At 30.3% G+C, this 25,925-nt stretch overlaps 2 protein-coding genes across 2 annotated transcripts in view; one reads left to right on the forward strand and one right to left on the reverse strand.

Moving 5' to 3' along the window:
- Window positions 1-2,086: 2,086 nt before the first annotated feature.
- Window positions 2,087-25,925, reverse strand: part of LOC124530253 (nuclear migration protein nudC) — a 28,362-nt gene continuing 4,523 nt past the window's right edge. Inside the window, exons 5-8 of the mRNA XM_047104310.1 lie at window positions 8,072-8,260; window positions 7,285-7,357; window positions 3,476-3,605; window positions 2,087-2,460 (exon numbers count right to left, since the gene is read on the reverse strand). Of these exons, the coding sequence (XP_046960266.1) occupies window positions 2,409-2,460; window positions 3,476-3,605; window positions 7,285-7,357; window positions 8,072-8,260 (444 nt within the window). The 3' untranslated portion in view covers window positions 2,087-2,408. The remainder of the gene's footprint in view (window positions 2,461-3,475; window positions 3,606-7,284; window positions 7,358-8,071; window positions 8,261-25,925) is intronic.
- LOC124530255 lies at window positions 13,774-25,755 on the forward strand. The gene is made up of 4 exons (XM_047104311.1): window positions 13,774-14,030; window positions 22,974-23,099; window positions 23,826-24,228; window positions 24,572-25,755. Exons 1-4 carry the CDS (start codon window positions 14,013-14,015, stop codon window positions 24,610-24,612), a joined length of 588 nt encoding a protein of 195 aa, XP_046960267.1. The 5' UTR covers window positions 13,774-14,012; the 3' UTR covers window positions 24,613-25,755.

Here is a 25,925-nt window from a genome sequence, read left to right on the forward strand (position 1 = left end):
TAACCTTGTGGAACACCTATTTTTAACGTAGATCCAGAAGACTTTATTCCATTAATGAAAACTTGCTGGATTCTTTGACTTAAGTCAAATTAAATTTAACTTAAATAGAAAATGATGTTCTAGTAAATTAGAATATCATTGGCACCAGATATTGAAATTGTATTTATTATTGCTCCTTCATAGTGTATTTATCATAATATAATGTTTCAAGCGAAGTGTTTTTGTATCTTACAAAAATTCTCCAAAAAACATACATACTTTTAAGACAAGAAATAAAAAGAAAGCCTTGCTTTCCGCTTGAATACGGTAGATGGAATGTTTTATTAACTTACCGTGTACTTTTTTAATAAGAATTTTAATCAATAAATCCTATTATTAATTGACATATTGTTTGTTGGATAAATAAAAAAACATATAGTAAGGGATTTTTTGTCTAAAGGGAGTTCTCGTAGGATAGCTGTTTGAGCATTACTTTATCGGACTGATAATGGTTAACAATTAAAAAAACAAAACAGAAATAAACAATCAACTTTTGATAGTTTTCTGAATCTTTTGTTTTTGAAATTTTATTTTAATGAAAATTTAAATAAATTCGATATAAAGACCATGTATGTAGATAAAGTTGCTGTTTTTGCTTTGTTTACATTTTGGGGATAGTCCCACTACAGAAACATTGACTGATTGATTGGAAAGTAAGAGAAAATTGACTTCACAGTTGCAAAGCAGATTTCGTGATCACATGCTTAAAAAACTATGACACTTGACTACGTTATTATGATCATTTTAAAAGTCTTAGGCAATCGAAGCATTCAAAGCTTTGTCAAAGACTGCTCCACACCACTACATTAGATCTTCATGAATACTTTGAACGAGTCTTGTATTTTAAGAGTACGGAGCTCCTGACGAAACATTGTCCCCGAGTTTTGATGAGTATACGGGAAAAAAAAACACACTTCAGTTATAACATGATGCTTTAAAGTTGTATCATTATGCTTAGTGATAAAATACCAATGCTAAACCAAATCGGCAAAAAGTTGGTTTCTTATACAATGAGTAAAATTTGTAGAGAATTTTAACTCATTTTCTTTCTTAGTTCTCTACGCCTACAATTCTTTACTCCCTTCAATTTAACATTTGATGTTGAGCTTAATGACGAACCACTTTCCTGAGATGTTTAAGCTGCAATTGATTTTTATTATTATCACATTATTCTACTCTTCCTTATATAACATCGGAGTTATGGATAAAAATTCCATTAGTTTCCATAAAGCTGGTAGCAAAATGCTGTAAGCCTTAGGTATTATTTATATGTATTTAGGTATTATTACCTACTATGAAAATAATCAAAGTGTATCGTCATTTAGTTGTTTAATTTTCCCAGCTTCTTGCGTTGCGGTGCAGTCTCCCTGTCAGAGATGAGATTTCACAGAGGTTTTGAATGAAGGAGATTTCTAAATGTATGTCGAGTCAGTTACATTAGATTGAGAGATTATTTTATCGGAATCTTTCATTCTCAGACTCAGACTCAGCCAAAGCACGGGAATATAAACAAACCTTGCCACGCTCCAATCTGTTATTGAGGTTTTTTTGACACAAAAACCTTCTGATATTCGGGTCGTCAATCAATCGGGGGACTCAGGAATCGAACCCAAATACCTCAGAAAGTAAACACACTACAACATTTGAAGTAGTGTTAGTGAGTCTCCAATACGGTGTGAGGTAATTTGATTCTATATCATTAATTATCTCACATTATTATTACACATTATGAATATAGCAGACACCATTATATTTACTTTATTAATTATACAATTATTATTGTAAGTAAATCATCAATAAATTGTACAACTTTAATTTATATTATTTTTGGCATAACATTTAATACTGGCATGTAATACAATTTTTAATTTGAATGATTGCAGGGCATTGTAATAAAGAGATTGGTTCCTTACTGCACGTGATTTTATTTTGCCCTTCCGAACTACTGAAAATACAGTAGTTTAAGGCAGCAAATTAATCAAGACTAATACTTCTTGTTTAAAAACTATATAAAGTAGAATAAACACGATGAAATAAAATGAAACGATTAAAAAAAATCATTTATTTGTTTATTATATAAACAACATAATAATATTTATATCAAGCAAATCAAGTAGCCGTTAACAAATCTGTTGAAATGTTACTATTGACTAGTAAACGAGTTTAAATTAACTTTTACCTGTCCAAGATAAATGGTTTATATGGTTTAGTAAGATTTAAAAGTTCAATAAGTTTTAGGACAGACAACTTGTTTGCTCGACCATTAATTTCTAAGTAATGAAATCGACATGCAACGTTTACACAATATCAGCTCCTATTTAATAAAGCGAGCATCGACATCGAAGAATTGGATAAGTTTTTATTCGTCTTTAATTAAATTTACACTTCGAGAAATCCATTTCCGGATGTTGTTCCATAAATCTGTAAAAAAAAATGGATATTATTTATCTTTTGAAAAGATTATTCCGTTGAAGTCTGAGCACTGTTTTGCGGAAAAAGTTAAATGTTCGTTTTCAAGGCGAAATGTATTGACATAAGAGGTTGAATAATATGTTTTACTTTTGGCGATTTAATAAAGTACTTTTATATGTATTGCATGTAGAAGTCACCATTTCCGCCCAATAATATGATTCTACCTTTATCGATCACGTAAAGAGGAATGAGGAAAAATGTTATGTGAGGCTGTTTTATTCTAGTTAATACTTACAAGTGTAATTTAAATACATACATTTGACTTTATTATTAGTGTTGACGCAATAATTGTATTGGCTAACTTAAGATGCTACGATGTTTTTTTTTTAAATAACTCGAGTCAGAAATACAAAAATACACTACACACACCACTAGTTTGTGTAATTTGTGATTTAATAGAATTTTTAAATGTACTACTATTCTAAATACAAATTCTACTTTAAAAATATTTTCTTCCGAGCCACGGGTACTATTTTAAAACTTCAATTAAAAGTTGTATGTTTCGTTTTATTTATTTTATAGCCTATTCTAACCGCAGGAGGAGTAAAGACAAATACAAACGGTACATTGACATTGAATTGAAAATCTTGAATAATCTATGGATTTTATTGATGATTAGCGAAAATTGCCTTTTGAATGTCAGTATAGTTATTATCGGAACTTTAAAGTCAAATTAAATTGGATATAAGAGGTTAAATAGAATATAATAAGTAATTTAATAACTGTTTCCTATTAATAATACAGCTGAGCTACCAGCAAAGCACGTCGATATTGAAAATCTATAGTTTGTTTATCTTTAATCCTTCGATTGGGTATTCGAATTAATTTAATTTAAAAACTTTTTATAAGCCGGTAGTAGTCTATAAATATTTTAGCATTTTCTCATCTCTTATCTTTCATACATTGGCCACAAAGGTGATACAAATGATGACTCCGACCATAGTCAATAATATGTATCGCTTACTTTTTAAGTACGTCCTGTTTCTTCTGTTCCTCGCTGGTGGGCAGGCCCCTTTCCTTTTGTCTTTGATCGTACATCATTTTCTCAACTAGGCCTCGTGTTTCTCCGTCTAAATCCGATAACTTTGATGGTTCTGGAATAAAAATAATAAATATATAAACAAGATTATATACAAATTATCGATCCATATCTAGAATTTTTTTGTTCTAAGTATAGTATGTACTCTATAGTAATTTCTAGTATCTGTTAGCGGTTCTATCCCCGTAATTATCTTATTCGTCTTTATTACTTAATATTTTTACATCATTAAAGAATAATCCGAAAAATCAAAAATGTTTAATCAAATTTAATTTTTTTTTGCATTTTGGAACTTTTTTTGGAACTTTTTTTTCAGTTTATTAACGGTGTTCACTAATTGCATTAATGTAGTATTGATACTAAAATTGTTTGACAGTACTTGTAATCGATAAATATTATATAAGTTTATAGTATAAGAATACAATAAAATCTTTAATAACAATAATATATGTATAAATATATAGTCATGAAATCTGAAAGTCTCATAGATTTTTTATTGAAGTAGTATGTCTATTATTATTTGATGACCTCCGTGGTCGAGTGGTGTATACACCGGTTTTCATGGGTACGCCACTCTGAGGTCCCGGGTTCGATTCCCGGCCGAGTCAATGTAGATTATCATTAGTTTTCTATGGTGTCTTGGGTCTGGGTGTTTATGGTACCGACGTTACTTCTGATTTTTCATAACACTAGTGCTTTAGCTACTTACATTGGGATCAGAGTAATCTATGTAATGTTGTCGCATATTTATTTATTATTATTAAAAAATACTGAACTAATCCATGACAATTGACGGACTAATCTACCCGCAGCCTGCTATCGCACCTTGGTAACACGTCCAACATTCTCATTCTTTGTATGTCTTACATTGTGATATGGAAATATTAAAACTTAGGAAATCAATATATGGTATTATTGTTATGAAAAATAAATAAAGAATATATCTCATATCAAATTCAACGAGGTAATTGATTTCGCTATTAAATTTCAGTCCGTCCAGCCGTTCGATCGTGATTGAAGGACAAACATCCAAACGAGCATTATTTACATTTATAATATTAATAATAATAATATATTTTTCAACTCCCACGGTCTATACAACATTTAAAAATACACGCCTGCATTTTTTACTCTTGTTTGTTTGTATTTTGTAAGTAGTCATTAGGAACTAGTATAGTAACACGCTGAGTACATAGTAACAGTGCTTTTTATATAAAAAAATCGTGTATTAAAAACGATATTTGTATGTATATGTAAGTAGCAGAACTTGAATTCTCCAATTTACCACTTAATAAATTGTAAATGATCATTAATTAAAAAAAAAAAGTCAACACACAATCATTGAATATATCGCCCACCATACAGAAAATAAAACAACTCAATCAGTTAGCTTTCCTTTTTAAGTTGGTTTAAATAAAAATATACTTTATAGATTACGTCCATTCTGAAAGTATAAACTTTGAAAGTACATTTAATAGAACTAGTATCTACTCATTGCATGAATCATTAAAAAGTTTGCGAATATGATTGGCAAAAAATTCTATACAAGAAATCTTGGCCTAGTATGTATACGATTGCTATAGAGTTTGGGAGACAATGAAGTTTCTATTTAAATTTCAAAAGTGGACCAGCAAGGCGAATGCATTCTATCTAGCTTGTCTATAGACATGTAAGAAGGTTCAATACATATAAGATTTTGTTATATGAATATATGAATGAAACCGCTTTTTTTATTATCATTTAAGATTATGTTCCCACCGGTACGGAATGTATAATATAAAGAGAAGAGCGGCATTAAAATCTGATACCTATTTACAGACAATTAAGTAACACAGGTGTGTTAATTGAATACAATTAAACATTGTTTATATGACATGAAAACAAATGTTAAGTCCACGCTTTTTATCATATATAATCTATGTTAAATTATTTTATAGCTACACAGCCACGACACGTAGCATCTTTTAAGCAGAACATTAGTAGTATATTAATCTCGTATATATACAAATTCATATTTAGCTTCAATGTAAAGTTTTCTTTTTTACTTATTTAATGCATATAATAATAAAACAAACAATTATTTGTATATTATTGATGTACATATGATGTCGTGATAGAAAAATAATACACTGGCAATCAATCGATACGAAACGTGGCAATGTCGTTTATCGTTCAAGCATACAAAGTAGTATTTATTTAATTCTCACGAGTTTTAAAACTTAGAAAGACATCTTGACATCCTTGAATGTTTATATACTAGGTAATGTAGGAAATCCGAACGGAAGGCTCTATCATTACAGAATGTATTTAAAATAAATTTATAATTAACGTAATGATCGCAACAGTCTATCAAACATTTAATTATTTGTTTTAGTAAGATATTCATTATAGCAAAACAGTTTTCACCGAATTAAAAAATTGGCCTACTTAAAGTAGATGTTACGTTAGGTTACTTTAAAAGCTTTTTTTTAAAAGCAGACAAATTTCAATTGAAGAGACAAATCGTGGTACTTTTACATTTATTTGTCATCATAAATTACATTTTAATGACCTTTGTTCTTTCTTATTGCTCTAGTAATGGATTTAAACGTCAAACAAATGAAACTCCCTTTTGCATTAATAACATCAATTTAGAATATATTAGCAACTATCTGAATCCGCGGCATTTTATATTTATACATTTTATCACACAATTTAATGCACAAACATTTTATGAATTAACTAAAAATACTATGATTTTCATATCGTCACATGAAAAATATAGATTCGCCAAACATTTACCCACTTTTCACAATTATAGAATATTTGTGTGACAAAACTAACCAAACTATCTTCATACCAATTTTTATCAAAATTGTTCCACTTTAGCTTACATAATATTAGTATTTTCCTGTTCTAACGAAAACTTATTTAATTTTGCGAAACCTTGACTTATAAATCTGTTAGACACTCCGTGCGATTCTGTAAGAATTCTCTTTGTATAATATTCGTGAAATGTTGACAACCGACTTACGACGAAACGCAATTTTGATACGTGTGTCTTAATAATTATAATAGTCAAAGTAGCATACAAACATTTAACAATCATATTCTGTAAAGAGTTCCGGGTTTCTTATTAAAGAATCGATAAAACTATTTATAAAACTTTCTCATTGATTCGATGTTTTTGAATTTGGAATTTAAATATAATTTATTAATAAGGTATCTTCGTGACATAAATCGATGATTAATTTAATCTCAAGACCTACTTTTCCATTTACGTTATAATTGTTGACCTACTGCTAGTCTGTTTTATAAGATGTGACCCTAATTTTATAAATATTTTTCGTCACATTTCGATTAGCTTGTACATTTTTATTTTAAGTAAAGCTTTGCCTGCACTTGAAGACACAAATCATGGTACATTACATTTGACGTCATAACTTATATTTAAGATTAGCCATTATTTTTATTGAATATCTAAATCTTGATTTCTATATATTACAAAGCTCACCTTTTACCTTTGACCCCGGTTCCCCCTACATAATAATATGTTAATAACTAATCGTCGTTATGCTGCGTTAATCCATCTCCATGTAAATGGTTAAAATCTTTCAGTTATAATCTTCGAAAGATTTAGGTATACATCTAATGATACAATTATCAGGGAATACACAATATCTTACATAACAAACTCATACGACCAAATGAGCTTATTTATGTCTATGCTAATCAAAAAATGTTAATAATTTTACCTGGATTGATTTTCCTTGTTGATATTTCAGGATCGGTCGTAACAAGGCGGCTCCACCAATTCATTTTGTTAACCTTAGGTGATAAAAATTTAATTAAATAATTTCAATACAAACATGAAACACGCTATCGTAAAATCAAAAAGAGTCCAGAAGTACCTACAATCAAATAAAAACGTGAAAGCAATGAATAGTATCAAACGTAGCATAGTAAAACATATGACTATATACATATGTATGTACCTACTGAGCAATATCGTATGAGAACAATGAAGTTACTAAATTTTGTCACTGATTACGTTAATATTATATTCCTGAGCTTAAAGCAATGTAATGAGATATTTTAGTCATGAAATTTAGACATATATTTTATAATATTTCTTAGTTCATTCCGTATATAAATTGATCCATATATACAGTTGTAAATATTAGTAATTCACTTGGTGGTAGGGTTTTGTGCAAGCCCGTCTGGGTAGGTACCACCCACTCATTAGTTATTCTACCGTCAAATAACAGTACTCAGTATTGTTGTGTTCCGGTTTGAAGGGTGAGTGCCAGTGTAACTACAGGCACAAGGGACATAACATCTTAGTTCCCAAGGTTGGTGGCATATTGACGATGTAAGGAATAGTTAATATTTCTAACAGTGTCATTGTCTATGGGCGATGGTGACTACTTACCATCATTACCATATGCTCGTCCACCAACCTATACCATAAAAACAAATATACGGGTTATTACGTGTTAGATACTCGAGGTGCATTTGGTTTGAATGATCAATATAAATTACCTTTTCCAAATTGACGAGTAAATTACGTCCATCCTGCAGCACCCACGTGGATTCTTCAATTTTGACATCGGCATCCAGTTCCCCGTCGATGATGAGCGGTTGCCCTTTAATTCCCACTTTGAGGTGACGCTTATTAATAATCACCGTCAGGTCACGAGGACGAAGAACTTGACGTAATGGTACACGTAACTGCGAGAAACAAAATGTATAATGAGTCAAAATTTAGGTATGTTTTTCTAATCTCGAAATTTCTAATCTCGAAATTTCGTTTGTGACTTAACTAAATAAATTCTCGTTTGCTAATTATATATTTTCATGGACTTTTCATTAAACCTTAATTATTATCAGTGTAAAAAAATTTAATATTTTTAAAACTTAATTTTAGTTTAAAATATATAGACAATGATATGATCTAATAAATAGAAATGTATCTATGAGATCTGCAGCCTTATAATGAGCATAATAAGACCGAATCGAATTGACAATATCCTTTGTTGTGCAAGTGAACAAAATCTGTTTGTACTTAATCTCGTGCTCAATTAATCTTTATGTTTATTCTCGAAATTGTGTAAGAATAAAAACGAGGAAATCTATATCTGTCGGAGTATTAACTCTTCTTCTTAAGAAGAAAGATACAAACGGCATTGAGGTGCTGTATTTATTTTTTACGAATACTTCCACACAATCTTCTTTCAAGCGATTAAAAGCAAATCTAATAATACAATTAGCGTTGATACAAAAGTCACGACATGTACTTTATTTTGCTTTTTACACATTAAGCGTACGACCACATAATGTTATTACAACAACACTTTACTTTATGAAAAGATGCATAATAAATCATAATTATCCTTTTTAACGTATACGGATATAACTAAATATTGTTTTAAAAACAAGGTTTACTTCGCAATAACACTCATATTAAAGGTTATAAGATACGTATAATCTGTTTGTAACTTTAACGGTCTCAGAAATTGTTTCCCAGTAAATGGGATTAAACTTCGTAATTGTCATATGTGACGTCAAATTTTGTACACATTTATTTTAAAGTTCCTGTGTTATACAAATTTACTTCGGTTAATATAAAATATGATATAATATGCTAATGTTGTGTCATTTTTAAGATCAAAAATTATTTATTTATATCGCTATATAATATAAAACAAAGTCGATAGCCACTGCCCCTCTGTCCGTATGTATGCTTAGACCTTTGAAACTACGCAATGGATTTTGATGCGGGTTTATTTTTAATAGATAGAGTCATTCAAGAGGAAGGTCATATGTATAATACATGCATGATATAGAAGAGAAACGCCGATCATTTTAGTGATTTCTAATGTGATGTCGTAAATAAATACAGATTTTTGCTCTTACATTGCATACGTTCTACAGTATAGTAGGTACACCTTAAAAAGGTCTATTAAAAGTCAGTTATGGATTTATGTCTACCTTTTAGACATATAACCGTCACTGATATTTTAGGCACGATAACCATATTCTTGTCTTTCATTTTCTACGAGAAATAATGGCTTACATAGGAAACGATTTTAAGCAAAATCGCAATATCCTTATCCAATTAGTAAAGTATCTTCAGTACATTGTGCATCCGATATAGTTCATACGGTCTTTTACAGCATAAGATTTAATGATTATTTTTGAAAATATTACAAACTTAAAATGTAAGAACGTGGCAATTTCAATTTTCTAATGAGAAAAAATATACATAAGAATTAATTTTGTAATATGTAAATTTAGTAGCAGTATTGCACCCTGCGAAGTTGAGACGGTTTGTAATATCACGAATAAAATTGGAGATAATCAATACCTCCAGGTATTGTCGTCAACACTAAAATGGCATGGAAAATTTCAATTTAATCAACTGCGTGAAACTGGTTTAAAGTTCAGTAGCAAGACCACACGCATAGTAACAGGCGATGTTAATAAAAGCCTGTTAAAACTAGCCTAACATCATACTATCCATAAGGTAGCTTATGATAATAGTCCTCTATAACGTCTCAATTTTGAAGGGATTACATTTTTACCCTCAGAGTTAAGTAACTAAAAGCAATCTTAATGTTTCCTTACGAACTACAAGATAAGCCACAACAGCCAGATTATTTTTAATAAAACGTACAATTTTTTTTAAAGATTGACTGTATTTACACTTACGCTTTATTTATTTTACTTAATAAATAGGATGCCAATATAACTTGATTATATTTCGATGTGATGTATCCAATTGGTTATGAGTATTTCCGAGAAAATCTGAAATCAAGAATTGCATTCAGACTGATCGACTGTACCTAATATCTATTAAGAGATCACTTCCGTGAATCATTAGATAATTTCATCATCATGTGCGCATGTGCTGTACAACGTATACGTCAATCGAACAAAAAGTCAAGAGCGTCTGTTCAATGTACACTCTCGATAAAAGGAACTGAATTAATTTTGCTATTAACATGACGTTTAGGATCTTATTTTATTCAATCTCACTCTAGTATGTTCCTATCGAATGTCATTGCTGTTATTATCCTTTCGAGTCGATTGTGTCCGCGAGAACAAGGTGCGGGTCGCAATCATAATGACATGCATCGAATACGGAATGATCCAAGTCTAAAACGACGATTATTATGTTTCACAAGAGGAGCGCCTCGAAAGAACGCGACCGACTACGAAGGCGTGATGACCTCGCATTCCTCGCAAGGACGATGTTTATATGAATTTATAGACACCTGAACCGGACCGGGGTATTATATTTTATACGTCATTAAGCTGACGAATTTCGTATTAACGGTTTCTCGCTTAAGCGATATCAGAGACAGTGCGCTGTAATTGTGTGTCTTGCTTTACCGATGGATCTAAAGGTTACTTGAAAAAAAACAAAAACATATTTACGTAAGGACTTATTAAATAACATCTATGACGTAAAACAGATAACAATTATAATATTTTTGTCTTGGCATTACAGATATTACCGAGAGCAGAATACCTTTCACATACGATGATTGTTTCGATCAAGTTGAAACAACCTCGCCCTTTAATTATACTACTATTGCAACACAACTTACCTACTCCATTTAATTTATTTTTGTTTTGTAAAACTAATTAAGAAGCGATATTTAATTGGTTTCAAATTTTATTTTTCGAAAAACAAATGTTAATCAAGCAAATTTCTTCGAGAAGAGAGGAATTATAAACCCAAAAATAGGAGATTTTAAGCGCTGCCAATAAATATCCTTTTGTAATAATTCCATCCAATACAAATAATCTTATTCGTATTTTGATTTTCCAGTGTTGTCAGGTCATCCCGCTTTATTTGTGAACGAGACAATGTATTAATACATATAAATGTATGGTAAAGTTCACGTTGGGTTTTTTGGGGGGATTCCATGTTAGAGGTGCGATTGAATGATACTAAGAATTGAACGATATTATATTAACAGCCAGATCACATAGGTACACAGCGAGGATGTAATGTAATTAGAACTGTTTAAAATGTTAATCTGTATTATGTCATATTTATCTTAATAAAGTTCACGTTGCTTTTGTATTGTTTTAAAAGACAATTCACATTTTAACGTTGCAACTTAAAATAAGACAACATTTGTAAGATAATTAAGATTGATAAGTGTTTTATAACGGAAAATTATTTTAATAGTTTTATTGGCATTGATCTTATATTTTCAACATTAAAATAAAAATACTGTGATAAGAATAAGGCTTATATATAAGAGATATGTACACATATATAGAAGATTGTATATACGAAATAATATAATAAAAGAATAAACAAATTAATAATTTTGATAATTAAAAAGAGATTATGATTTAGACAAAGAAAAAACATATCATCCGTCATTAATAACGTGCAGACTGCTTCATAAAAAAATGTTCAAAATACTTTTAAGAACAATAAAAACCTGACGTTGGTCTTAAAAGACTTTTGATAAGACATAAGTGATATTGGGCAATGACAAATTGATACTTACTACGAGTGTACAATCCAAATTACGATGAAGCTGAGCGTGCGACTGAGAAATTAAGTATAAAGCAAACCTTCAATCTTTTGTTACTTTAGATTATTATTTTTTATAAAACCTTGTTGTAACTGCGCTCAATAGCGTTGTGTTATACCACCTTCACACGATTACACGCCGATTACAGACGTGTTACAATGGCAACCATAGACGTAGGGTGCTTGGATTCTTTTGATACGTAAGCTCATTAATATCAAATAAATTTAATGATTTATAATATAATATAACGAATTCAAAGTTATGCATAGCTTTAAGTTTTTATGCCTCTTTATTATCATATGTGCGGTTCATGGTACAATGTAATTTAAAAAACCAATATTTAGTTGAATTTTTTTATAATTCTTGGTATCTATTTTTATAATACACGTTCCACGGTGTCAAGAAACTTTAGAAAAAATAAAAGGCAACCTGCGGTCGACATGAGTATTAATTATATTGTCAGTCAAAATTACAATCATTAGGTATATGATTCTGCCATCCGATCACGAAAATTCATTTATTATAAAGTACTTCTATTTATAATCATAATATTAAATTTATTTAATTGTATTTTTTATATCTATATTTTATCACCTGTACGTGTCTTAACCGTCTTAAGGATAAACTGCTCTAATTACTATTGTTTACTGTCTAGACAACGTCTTCCAAATGCTAATTAAAAAAAATATTTTAGTAATTATGTAATAGTTACTTAGTTATTGTTTAAATTAGACAATCAATAATAAAATACTTATAACCTTTTCAAAAAAATCGGCGTTTTGTTTACTATTTTGAAAATTATACTTACAATAGGTTATTATTTTCAAGGTGTCTGTGGGGCATAAATATTCGATTATTATATAAATATATTGAATTCGAAAACAAATATTAATTAAGAAGATCTTCGTTTTTGAATTATTTGTAAACTTCGTACGTGTATTTTTTATAGTTTTCGTACGGATGTATGTTATCTGTTTGTTTACATATTGGATGTTCATAGCACTAATTATATTATTATATAAATATAGATACTTTGTTACTAAAAGTGTTCGTCTAATTGTTTGAACATAAATTTAAAAACAAGAATCGAAGGCAGTTTTTGATAACAAAAACATTGAACTTGGACGGGGCACGTACATCCTTTTAATCGGCGTAACGTTTTGAATCGTAATCGTTACCTTCCGATCCCGTATGATTCAATGCATAGACGATATGTCCTTGCTAGTTCTTGCACAACCACCGGTGGAGTAAAGGGTGCGTCACGACCCACTGTCCCACGGTGTAACGTGACTTACCTACCGTATTTGTTGAAGAATCATCTTATTTTCCTGTAGCCTAGTGACTTGGGTAGACTTGGCCACCGAGAGGCGACGTTTGTATCACCGGCATTAAATGCTAATATTACGTGAACTTTGTTATGAAATGTCTTGTGCGAATATTATGTCAGAGAAGTAATTTTACTTTAAATTTGTTGATCTCAGAATTTAGCATTCGATTCAATAAACAAATGTAATATTATATAGACCTTGCAGTGATCTGTTGATTTGTATAAATAAATGAAATTAAAAGTCAAAACAATAAATTAAACTAAATATATATTTATAATTTTAATTTTTTGTAATCCATTTTATTTTCATATTTTTATTGAATAAATAAAAACATCTTTGGACCGGCAGCGTACAATCTCATATATAAGCCTTGGAGATTGTTGCAACACTCTCAGTACGACTCTAGTCGCTTTGCCGCTTGGAACAGGCGCGTTCGACGTTGCCGGCCACACGGAGAGGGCGAGAGAGCCTGAATTATATTCACTGAAGAGCCGAAGCAAATCTGGCAGTCATGTGGACCAAGTGAATGCAGTGTTCAGTGACGTAATAAGTGCAATTTACCAAAACATTCGTGAAGTTTACAATACGAAAATCATGGATGTCAAAGGCTCGGTAAGTTATGTTATACCTTTACCATTAACAATGCACTTAAAACAAGCAAAGGATAACTTAGATGTGATTTAATAGATTACAAAAAAAATGTCAGTCCCATCAAACAAAACTACACATATATTATTTTTACAAACAATATATACCAAGGAAATTTTTATTCCTTTAAATATTCTTTGTACAGATTTCTTATCCAATTTCGTAACGTGTAATTCATATAATTATAAGTTGTATATTATAAATTTGTTCGGTGAAAAAGTAGAATGATGATTTACTTTTATTTAACTTTGATTATAGTTGTTACCCACGCATATCAGACGTTACATCTACAATAGTTCCGCCTCTGCCGGCAAGTTTGTGGCTAGAAGATACAATCGAACACACCATACTTATTATATTTCTTTAATTAAGCTTGATGACGATGTTTTAAAGAATCTAATATAAAATTATATTGTATATCAGAAACATATCTGACATTTAGCAACTAGCTAATAGTCTCGACTTTGTACGAGTTAAAGCGACAATAGTGCAATGGTTTACGGACCGCCAAGCCCTAGCTAGCGACACATAGTCGTAGGTTCGACCCAATAGGCTGTTGCCGTCCACTCATAGCAAAAGGTTTAAGCTTAATTGGAAGGGGTAAATAGGAACACTATTCATATCTTATAAAGGGCATTTTCTACGATTATTTTGTTAAACTCTTACAGAGTTAAAAATAAGCTTAACGCAACGAATATGCTCAAGTTATAAAATAAACCTATGTATGATAAATGACAGGAATCAGACTAAATCATTTTATAAATATTTAGATCAAAAAATTGTAGAAGTACCAAGCCTACAAATTTCTTTCTTACATATGTTACCACCTGGGACTATGACAGTATTGTCATTTAAAATAATGAATTAAGTAATCAGCTGATCGAAGTTCTCTATTAATAGCGCTAACTTCGAGGTCGATTAAGTTTTTTAGCTGTAACGAGCCCAGTTATATTTAATTTATGGATTAATTTAATTATATTCTTATAGATCTCTTGAAGATATTCGGTTCAATGAAATAAGGAAAAACTTGTAACGTAATAAATATATTTGAAAGGTTATGTTATGATATGTCAGGTGTTTGTTCTCTTTAACCTTTCATTATTTCGTCATAAGTCGGTTACCTAAAAGCCGATTAAGATCATTGAACTTCAGAACAACGCGAATTTACTATTAGAAAACGAAGTATTAACATTGCATTAGTTCTATAATAATTGAATAGTTCGTTCAATTAAAATGGCGAAATAATTATAATTTTATCTGAGAAGGTAATTAACTGAAACAAAAGACATAAATTCGTATTTATATAATACCGTTTTTAGTGCATAATACTTAAATAAAGTTTAACAATTTCCAATTAGGTGTAGAAAGTAAACTGTTTTAGATACAATGATTGTGATGAAAACAAGCTTTATTTGAATAATTCAACTAACATCATATGACTAATCTCATTAATATGCAGAAATAAAATATACGGAATTTTGTTTTTATTTATAAAAACTTTATAATCGGTGGATCCGGACCAAATGGAAGAATTCTGAATATCATCAGCGACCATATTTGATTAGATCCGCATACATTTGCAATAGATTCCATTAGACGAGAGGATTTGTTTTTTGTAGTATTATTTCCGAACATCAAAAATATGTTAATGCAAATTAACATACTACATTATTTATAACATTTATTAACTGTTTAATTATTTCAACTTCATATAGACAAAGCGTAGTGTTAATAAAAAAAAAAATTATCCGCCATTTGTTCAATAAGAAATGACTAATATTCTAGTATCCTTACGAGATAGATGTCTTTTTTTGGAGCCGCTATTTAAAGGCAAGGCTACGGAACCGGCTAAATAGCACTAGTTAGTTCCAAACGAAATGGCACAGGGACTGAACTAAGTCGGTTTCGACGGACGGCCTTCACATTTCACAACACCCGGACTTAAGTGAACATCAAACCAGATCACCGGACGGTGCACTTCGCTTGGTTAAACAAAAGCGAGGGACGAAAAAAAATATAAAGTCAACTGCGATCGTCTACGCCTCGCCTCATCGTACATTGAATGGGAATATTATTTTTAGCTCGAAAATGTTTGTTATCGTTTTGTTTCGAAATACACCTCAATGACATATTTAAAATTCATGATCTATCAGTGTCAATAGCATTGAATTAATACAGTTTACCTGCTAGTTCAGGGTCGGTGTTCAGATTTGCAATGCTGTTGTATCATTGTATCATACGCCACGTAACTTTTGAAACTACTACAATAACTTTCAATAAAAAAAATTTAATGATTAAGTATTGCTAATTTTGGAATTCCTAAATATGTGCTTTGTAAAATTATTAAAACATAAAGATTTTTAAATATTTGTTTTGTAATACTTCTTTTTATAGTTTAGTATTTTTCCAAAGTTGTAAACAAAACATTAGTTCAATATTATATGATTTATTATAAGGTCATCCGGAAAATTGTAGACGATTCATGTTCAAAAGTTTAAACTGGTATTCATATATTTAAATGATTTTAAAACAAATAAGATTATAAATTATATGCATTTTGGAATAACTTGAGATACACTCACAATTTTCGTAAGCTAAAATGTTTGCAATTTCAATGTCGTGAGCGAGGCCTAAATCGCAGGTATGAAAACCTAGCACTATTTTTCAAAAATGAAAACAAGTTATATCTATAGAGTTATACCTATTTTTACATAGAGATAAAAATTTTATGTATAAAATATAGTTTATTAAAAGTCCTTAAATTATTGCCAATAGAATAAACTGCGATATAAATTAGGTTAATATGACATCTAAGCAGAGTATAAAATAGACATATAATATAAAGACTAAAACATCTACGTCTGCATTATTATAAAAGAAGATGAAATGAATTACTTAATGGTAGTTGGTCATTGCCCATAGACATTGGCACCATTAGAAATTTTAACTATTTCTGACATAACCAATGCGCCATCAGCCTTGGGAACTGTGATGTTCAACCAAAACACAAAATTGGCGGTAGAATATATGATGAGTGGTTGGTATCTACCCAGAGGGGCTTACACAAAGCGCTGCCACCAAGAGCGCATCGTGAGTAACTGACATTCCGTTAAAGATTCACTCTAACGTAAGGCATAGTTTCGTGAACCTCTTGCCAAAACAAATTTGTTGTGACGAAATATATGTAAATTTTTTGGACGTTGTATATTGTCATAGACAATAATTGTTCAGAAACATTTCAAACGCTGTATGTACCAATAGCCCTATTGCATATGTTTAGAGAGTGAGATACTATTGGTAATAACTGGGTCGCAATTAAGGCATTACGCAAAATTGTATTATTATTGTATTTAAGAGCAATGTCTAAAACATAAATTAAATAACTATAATAATGTATAACCTAAAAGTTACGTGTATTTTATTTCATTTTGACCTAATAAACGATTCTTGAATGTTTTTGTACAAATATTTTAAATAATAATATCGTAACAATATTATTTTAAGTAGAATAATAAAAATAGCTATCGGAACCATAAGCTTATGAAGTGAAGTTAGATAAATTTACCAAATTTCCGACTACATTAATGTACATATTAATGCAAGCAAACGTAAAATTTGCCATCTCAACATACTCTACAATAAAAAGACTAATATAATACCTAAGAGAATGTGTAAACACAATAAACTATTTAATTCTTCTCCTTCCTCTACTCTCATAATTCGGAAAGACAATCACACATAACCTGAGATATCATGCTTAAAGAGTAGGATACTAGAATATTATAAAGACAGCGAAATTCAACACCTTTTTTTTCTTGGGATTGAAACTCAGGACCCACAGGTTTTGCAGATTCGAAGAAAGAACAAAGTTCAGGCTAGTATTGGACTCATAATTTGATATTTGAAATAAGTTTAACCATAAATCAAAACAAAAATGTACCTACTGATCTTGTCACTTTATATCTTCCTTATTTGGTAAAAATCCAAATTCAAAACAGCTTCGCGTACACCTGTCACTGATTTGTGACGATTCAAAATTGATTGTTAATGCTACTATTAATAAAGTCTTATGTAATTGATTTTTAATATTTTTAGCTTTATTATTTATATCATAATATATGTATATTTATTATTACATATAAGGAGCTTGTAGTCAGCTTAATTAGTCATTCAGTTAAAAGCAATTAAACTAACTAATGAACGGAATATATGTTGGCTGAAAGTCATTCATGTTGGTTGAAAACTTTCAACGGTTTGGCGGTTTAATAAAATAACTAGGCTAATAATTAAAAGGCTAATTAAATTAGTTGGCTTCGAAAATTTTTGAACGTTTATATATAATATAAAAATTCAATTCTCGTCTTTACTTAACACGCAATTTAACTTCTGGTTCCTGTATTAAGAAAATTATGCTCGCATCTGCTTGTTTAGACGAATGACTCATCAATATTTGTACCAAGATTGGTCGTACTTTGATTGCATACATGTATCGACCTGAATTTTACTTCCAATTTCATCTTGATTTCGCATCATTAAAATAAACTTTACGAACATATGAACAGCAACGTATTAAATACACATGCGTAATCAGGTCTTTCGTTAATTTGAAATATGAACGGAACGCGGAAATCAAACAAACGCAGTAAAATATCTGACTTAACTTTATATTGAATTGGATATTTCGGATATATGAAAGAGATACATCTGCTGTTGGAATCTAATTTCATTTATAACCAAATTAAAGAAGGAGGTCGTTACTCGATACATTGTAGTTTTTTTTAATATTCATTTTTTAATTATTATATCCGCATTCCAAATTCCTAATGGCTTTTGGTATCTTGTTAACAATATTTGATATGTGATATTAATTTCTTATGGAAATATTTAGACAAAATTGTCCCTATTATCTTGTTTCTGCAAGCCCTATAATGTGTTGAAATGTTCTTGCTTAATCTATAATAGATCTGTGAAATTAATGTAACGTATAATTCTACCTTTACAAATTTAATTTGTAGCAAAACGTTTAAACTCGAGCGAAAATTTTGTAGTTAATAAAAAACTGTATTCCAGATTTGAATCTGAATTTATTTACAGTATTTTTTTTCTACAACGAATAAAACCTTGCAATTATATTATTCGTTACTTCGCCAACATAATTGCGCAAATAGTAAGTATCCGTTGATTATGGCGACCTTTGTCTACCTCAATCGTGTCGTGGTCCGACCAACCAGAGAATCGAGTATTGTGACTTTCGATACCAATTTTTATTTGTTTATAGCGTACCTGAAAATGGATCTGATAGTAAGTAGAACATTACCAGTAAATAAGTATAGTAAAAATAGGCCCTATGGCTAAATGCGAATTTGCCACCGCCCTTGGGAACAAGTTATGTCCCCAGTGTCCAAAATTACACTGGCTGAGTAACCTCTCAAACCGGAATACCACAATAATAAGTAGTACTGTGATATTGGAATGATAACAAAACATAGTCAGTTAAAATTAATTACAGTTGATTGTGTTAAGCTAAATTGTCTTGTAAGCTTACATTTACATGAATATATAAATGAAAATCTGATGACAGTGACCTTAATCTCAATTTACACAAGTTATAGACGACAACATGATATTTATCAACTAGTTAACACCGCAGTCAGGAAGTGTTGTGGTAGGTGAGTAAACCAAGTTTTACAAAGTTCCAATCCGCTATGGCAATTTACCTTTGTATTTATTTCTAATGACAAAATATATCATTAACTTGAGCAGCATCAAATGTGACAGGTATCATCGTATCACTCAAAGCTAATCAATAAATATAATATTACACAATACTAGGAAACAAATTAAGCACGATTATTACGAAAAGTACTATAAAAGTAAATTGAAGACGTTAACGAATGATGTCATGATGAAGTTTATAAAAGAATCCGGATAAATAACCTGATTCATGGTCACTTTTTTCCTCCGTTTTATCCCGCTACAAATTAGTGTTAAATAACACTAATTTTAATCATTAATAAAAAAGAAAATAACAGGTAAATGATTACGAAAAACTTGAACGTATCAATTAGTCTTTTTTAAATAACAGAATATAAAAATTGATTCGGTTACAAAGATCTGAAACTTAAAGAACAATGTACTGCGATCTTTATTTCAATAGGTATTCGGTCAAGACCACATTCATACAGGTGGACCTCGAGCCGGAGGCGAAAGATTATCGGTATTTATACATTATTAGATGGAAAATAAAAAACCAGCGAAGCAAATTTAACCATGCATTAGGTAGACCTTCTTCATTGTCAGACAGTAGTCAGGCAGCTTCCAAAGCAATTTGCATTGACACGATTCCTGTTAGCTTCATAAATACAGACGATTGAGTTCAAGGACGACAATAAGCATCATGTCAGTGTTTGTGACCAGCGTGAACAATGAGTTATGTTACGGTGTCCTCATGCAATCGCGTATAAAATATGATAATTGGATGTTTCAAATATTTCGCTTTTTTACGTTTAACTTTAATAGCATGTTTATTTACGTAAAATTAGCATGTCAAATAATGACACACTAATTTTGCACGTTTGTTTATGATTATTTATTTAACCATTCACATTCAATCAATATTTTTTTTTTATAAATCGAAAACATAAGATTCTCGAATTCATCTTATAGTAATCGTGCTCCCCTTAACCGTTAGACTTTCGTTCCGAGAATATGTAATGCAATGTGCTTGTACCAATCATTACGAGTGGAAGATATTCATAAAATTAAACGCATTGAAGTGTTGAACTAAAATCCGTTATCCATTGTGACATTTGCATTACCGAAAGTGTTCCAAGAAGAGACATGGAACAGCACACTTTCTCTTCCAAAGGGGAACAATCTAGATGGTCGTTAACTGATTATCATGGTAAGTATAGCATTGTTTATGCGTCGAGCACTAAGTCTAACTTAAGACACGCTTAATTACTCGCAACATTTTTATAATAAAAATATGAAACAAAGAAAGCAGACGCAATGAAATAATTAAAAAAAAACCGTTACAAAAGCGCATGATTAATTAGCTACGGTAAGTTTATCGACGCAATTTTTTATGATGGATTATATAATATAATTTTCTTCGCTGAATATGTTGCGTTAACGTTTGCGATGCGGACAATTAATCCAAAATAGTTATGAAACGTGCTCGTGTATTCCTTGATCACAATGCACCGTTATTGACACGCATTGGGCACATTCAATTAGACTAGTCGAGATTACCGCTATTGCATAATTGGTGACTCGATGAACCAGACATGTTACACAACTATACACCTGCCATTACATTTTTAACTGGATCATCACCGTTAAAACCAAACATGGTTCAGTTACCAGTTTTAATGTTATATATATTTATCTATTTTTGATAACATCGCTGTAGTCGTAAGCATGACTAATAAACTTATTAGTTTAATAAATAAAAATGACTACACAGATATAATCGATTTGCAACATCATAAATATTAATAATAAATATTCAGTAATTCACGTGCTAGATCACATGCGTGCTGCATAATAGGTATTTAAGCATGGTAAATTGCAATTTGTTCGCATGGGAACTCCCATGTGTGTTAACTACACGTGTTTGTGGCAATTAAAAGTTAAGTTGCATTTGCGCACATCCTTTATCTAGCACGTGCTTCTCGTGCAGTATCTCAAGGTATTTATATAAAACAATTAAAGTCATTCAAATTATCTATATGTTTAAAAAAATACCATTACAGTGGCTAATTCAAAACGATTAAACTACAATATAATGTCAATGAACAATTGATTAAAATAAGATTGTATAAAAAGCGAAAGTGATAACGTACTTTTAGCAAAGGCATTTACTCTGCGGTACAACCATAGCTAACCAGAAATAGAACCGGTTATTCGTACTTAGTAAAACATTTTGCAATATGCCCAAAGTGCTTTTAGGTATATCCAATCTTTAATATTAAGCAGCTGAATTATGTCAACATAATCAAATAACTTAAAGTTACCAATTCTATGTTTACTACTAGGATTGCGGAATTTTTTATAGCGTTGTTATAAACAATAAAAACGTCCTTGTAAATACCATAAAAGAAAATTATTGTGACATATAGTTTTAGCATAAAAGGCTATCCATCATCTTATCAAAGTAACAAAATGGACTATGAGGCCGAAAGCAAATCTGAGATTTGTTGCGCCAGAGGTCGGCGAAACAAGACCGCAAATAAAGAGAACGCGAACCTTGAACACCGTATCTGACAAAATCAATCAGACTCGGAACAAAACTTGACCTAAAATTAAAATTGATGAAACTCACCCGACAATAGTAATATACAAAAAAAATCACGATATTCCACGTACTTACATGTGTTACCTGACCTTTACTATTTACTTTACTATAAAGTGACTTGTCAGAGTTTTTATACGATGTACAATTTGCACAATAGCAATGCGCCCACGGCGAAATTAGCTTGTTATGTAATTTGTTATAAGCATAAAAACTTAACATATGACTAATATAGCTTTACACATTTAAAGATGTACTTTAAACGATTTGCAAGGGCGTGTTCATATGATCGTTTCATTTTTTGAAGCACAATTTTTGAAGTAATCCGTGATATCTGTAGATATTCATTACACCAACAGAATCGAATTACACAACAGTTACAGCATCTGTCTGCTGCCTGAACGATTTGAATAAAACAGTCAAAGCTTTTCTTTTACGTACAAATCAATCAACTCAGCCCATGTCGCAGTTTGGACTACTAATGTTCTGATTTCGTCAGTCGTGCTTGTTCTCACTTAGGCAATATAGGGAATGAATAACGTCGTTTCAATTTTGTTGAAATCAAAGTAAGGCATATGGATGATATTCTTATATACAATATTTGATTTCAGATTCCAACAAAGGAATGGCATATACCGCGACCATCGCTGGCGAGTAATAATGGAAGCATCAATGACTCGCGTTCTCGCGGCGGCTCCGCCTCCAGCCAAGGCTCATCAAGTAATCACAGCACACACGTAAGAAGCTGATCATGATTGTCTCATTAATATCCCACTACATCATAAAGTATTTCTTTAATAGCGATGCTTATAATCTTATAAATTTATCTCAAGAAATAAAGTATCAATGTGGATATCGAAAACAAAATATTATTTTAATAATCATATCATATCCTAAGTTGCTCATGAGTGGGTTTCAAATAAATAATTTTTCAAATTATGAATCATGATATTAGTATTGTTTATCATTACTACAAAAATACCATTTCATAATATAAAAAAAAACCATTACGAAAATGAAAACCGAACCGAATTTTGTATACTTGTGTGTTTGAATTCATTTTCTAGCTTTATAGCAAAAAACCCAATCATTTTATATGTAAATTTATTTAGAAGGATATATTCGATTACTATGGATAAGCAGCAATAATATCACGCAAATCCTTGTAGAATGCAGAGTATCAAGAACAATGATACGGATGTTAAACATAACAACAATGTAAACACGGATGTAAACCTTTGAATTTCGTGTGTTACGTAATGAAAATAACCAGATACAAAAAAAAAAAACCATTTGTCGCGCAATAAATTACCGAAGTATTTACACTACTTCAGTTGTACGACCCGGAAATTCCCACTTCTTATGGTCGTGTAAACTCTTGAGATGTATGCAATCAAGTCGAAAAGTAAACTATTGTTGAACACATTATATTAAAGCGTCTATTGTAATGTTCTCGTTTTCAGAGCGTGTCTTCAGGGTCATTGTTGTTGAGTGCAGCCAACTTAGCTCGGATGAACGGCAGAAATTCAGTACAAGAAGAATGCGAATATTACCAAAGTCAACAGCAATCGATTAATTTGGCAAAGCAACCGACGATGTCTAAAACAGTGGTTTCAATACCCGAGGAACGTGAGGCAACTGACACGTTTTGGTCAGACGTTAAAAGAGGCTCAATGGCTGGTCCGGACGCGATGTCGGTCGCTAGCTCAACTCATTTTACCGTCGTGAATGGATTTACGAAGCAACGTCCCAGCAAGGAGCCGAAGTCGTGCTGCTGCGATCATTCCCACCAGATTACGGTCCTCGTTATATCGATGACTATTTTGTTTTCCGCCTGCATACTGGCAGCCATTTGTTTTGTGGAAAGTATGTATCTACAATTTTTTTACTATTCAAAGACGTTTATCTTTAGCTTAAATAATATTATTAAAAAAATCCCACATTACAAGTTACTAACCAACATTGACCAATAGCAGTTGCCAAACATTTTTTTTAAACCTAACAAATGATAATAATTTTGAAACTTAATTTAGATAGACAATCTAAAAATTGTTTGGTCTAAAACCAACCAACAAAAATTCATTCACAATTTTGTTATATCATATGATAATTTAATAGTTTGATAAATTAAGGTAAGGTTAGGTTATCCCAACATAATTAACACTTACAAAAATAATTTATTCATGAATATTGATAATTTTAATTTCAGTGCGAATGCGCAGAGAGACTGGAATGTACAAGTACTCCTAAGAAGAAACAGAAACCGAAAAGGACAACACAATTTTAACCCATACATTATTATAATAAGCGCGTACTTATAAAATCCTTAATTTTTTATGTGTAACAAAACTGAAATATGGCAATATTTGATACAAGAAAATTAGTAGAAAATCCTTTTTCGAATATTGAATTTCAAATATGACAAAAAAAATGTTAAGAAACTTTTAGTAACCGTAAACTGAATTGCAATAGACATATATTTAAATATTGCAATTTAATATATGTAAACCAGTACTGCTAGTTAGCTCTGAAGGACTGCAGAAATCGTGGTTACGTCATATTTGTGTAACATAGTTGTGCATTCCAAATATAAATATCAAAATCAGCACTGCTATTTAGCTAATTTTATTTATTTTAGGTAGTTTACATTAATTTAATTCGAAAATTAAATCCAATACGTCTTTGTTTACAAAGTTTAGAGTTTTTTCTCAATTTTAATTGAATTCGTACGGATGTATAAAATCTGTCAACTATTTTATAGTGCAATAATAACTGTTTCTATATCAAGTTAGTAATAATTAGTCAATTGTACGATTAGTTTTAGTTATTCATTATTTATTGTTAGTACTCAATTAAAAATAATCCAAAAGTGCTATGTGCAAACAAAATAAAGATAACATCAAAATTTCAAATAAAATAACAATTATTTTGCAACTTTAAATAAAGTATGTGCTTAATATGAATTTTATTTGATTGTTTATATTTTTATTTGCAAATATTTTATATATTTTCGACTAAATTCGTATTATCATATTATTATGACTTTGTAAAATTGATTATAATTTTACGAAGAGGCTTTTAAGATGTTTATTTGTAAAATTACAATCAAAACCACTTGTTATTTAAAACCACGTGTTGAAGCCGTTACGCAGTTTTGCAAATATTTTTTAATAACCATTATAAAAATCAAAATTTAATAAATGAAATAAGAACTTTCTTTGGATCTTCATTCTGTATATTATTATTTGCATATACATTACACTGTAATCGAAAAAAACCAATAGCATGTTATTGTTTTTATTGGAATTAAAATGTTACTTTTAAGATATAATTGAATAAATTAATTTAATTGAATGTGGTGTAATAACGTAAAACTGTGATAATTAAATGACTTGAAAAAATTAAAATATTTTTAATTTTAAAACGAGTCGTATTGAGACAAATTATTTCATTTATTTGTATGTATTTTAATCTTAATTTATTATTAATATATCTATATACATATATATTTTATATTCTTAATATTAATTAAAAATTATCTAGGTAGATAAAAAGAGACCATT

This window comes from Vanessa cardui, chromosome 6 (assembly GCF_905220365.1).
Source record: "Vanessa cardui chromosome 6, ilVanCard2.1, whole genome shotgun sequence".
Classification (NCBI taxonomy): Eukaryota; Metazoa; Arthropoda; class Insecta; order Lepidoptera; family Nymphalidae; genus Vanessa; species Vanessa cardui.

Excerpts from the sequence above, each read along its gene's own strand:
- LOC124530255 (XM_047104311.1), top strand. Across the intron at positions 23,100-23,825 it reads CAAGTAATCACAGCACACAC|AGCGTGTCTTCAGGGTCATT; the intron begins GTAAGAAGCTGA and ends TCTCGTTTTCAG. Across the intron at positions 24,229-24,571 it reads AGCCATTTGTTTTGTGGAAA|TGCGAATGCGCAGAGAGACT; the intron begins GTATGTATCTAC and ends TTTTAATTTCAG.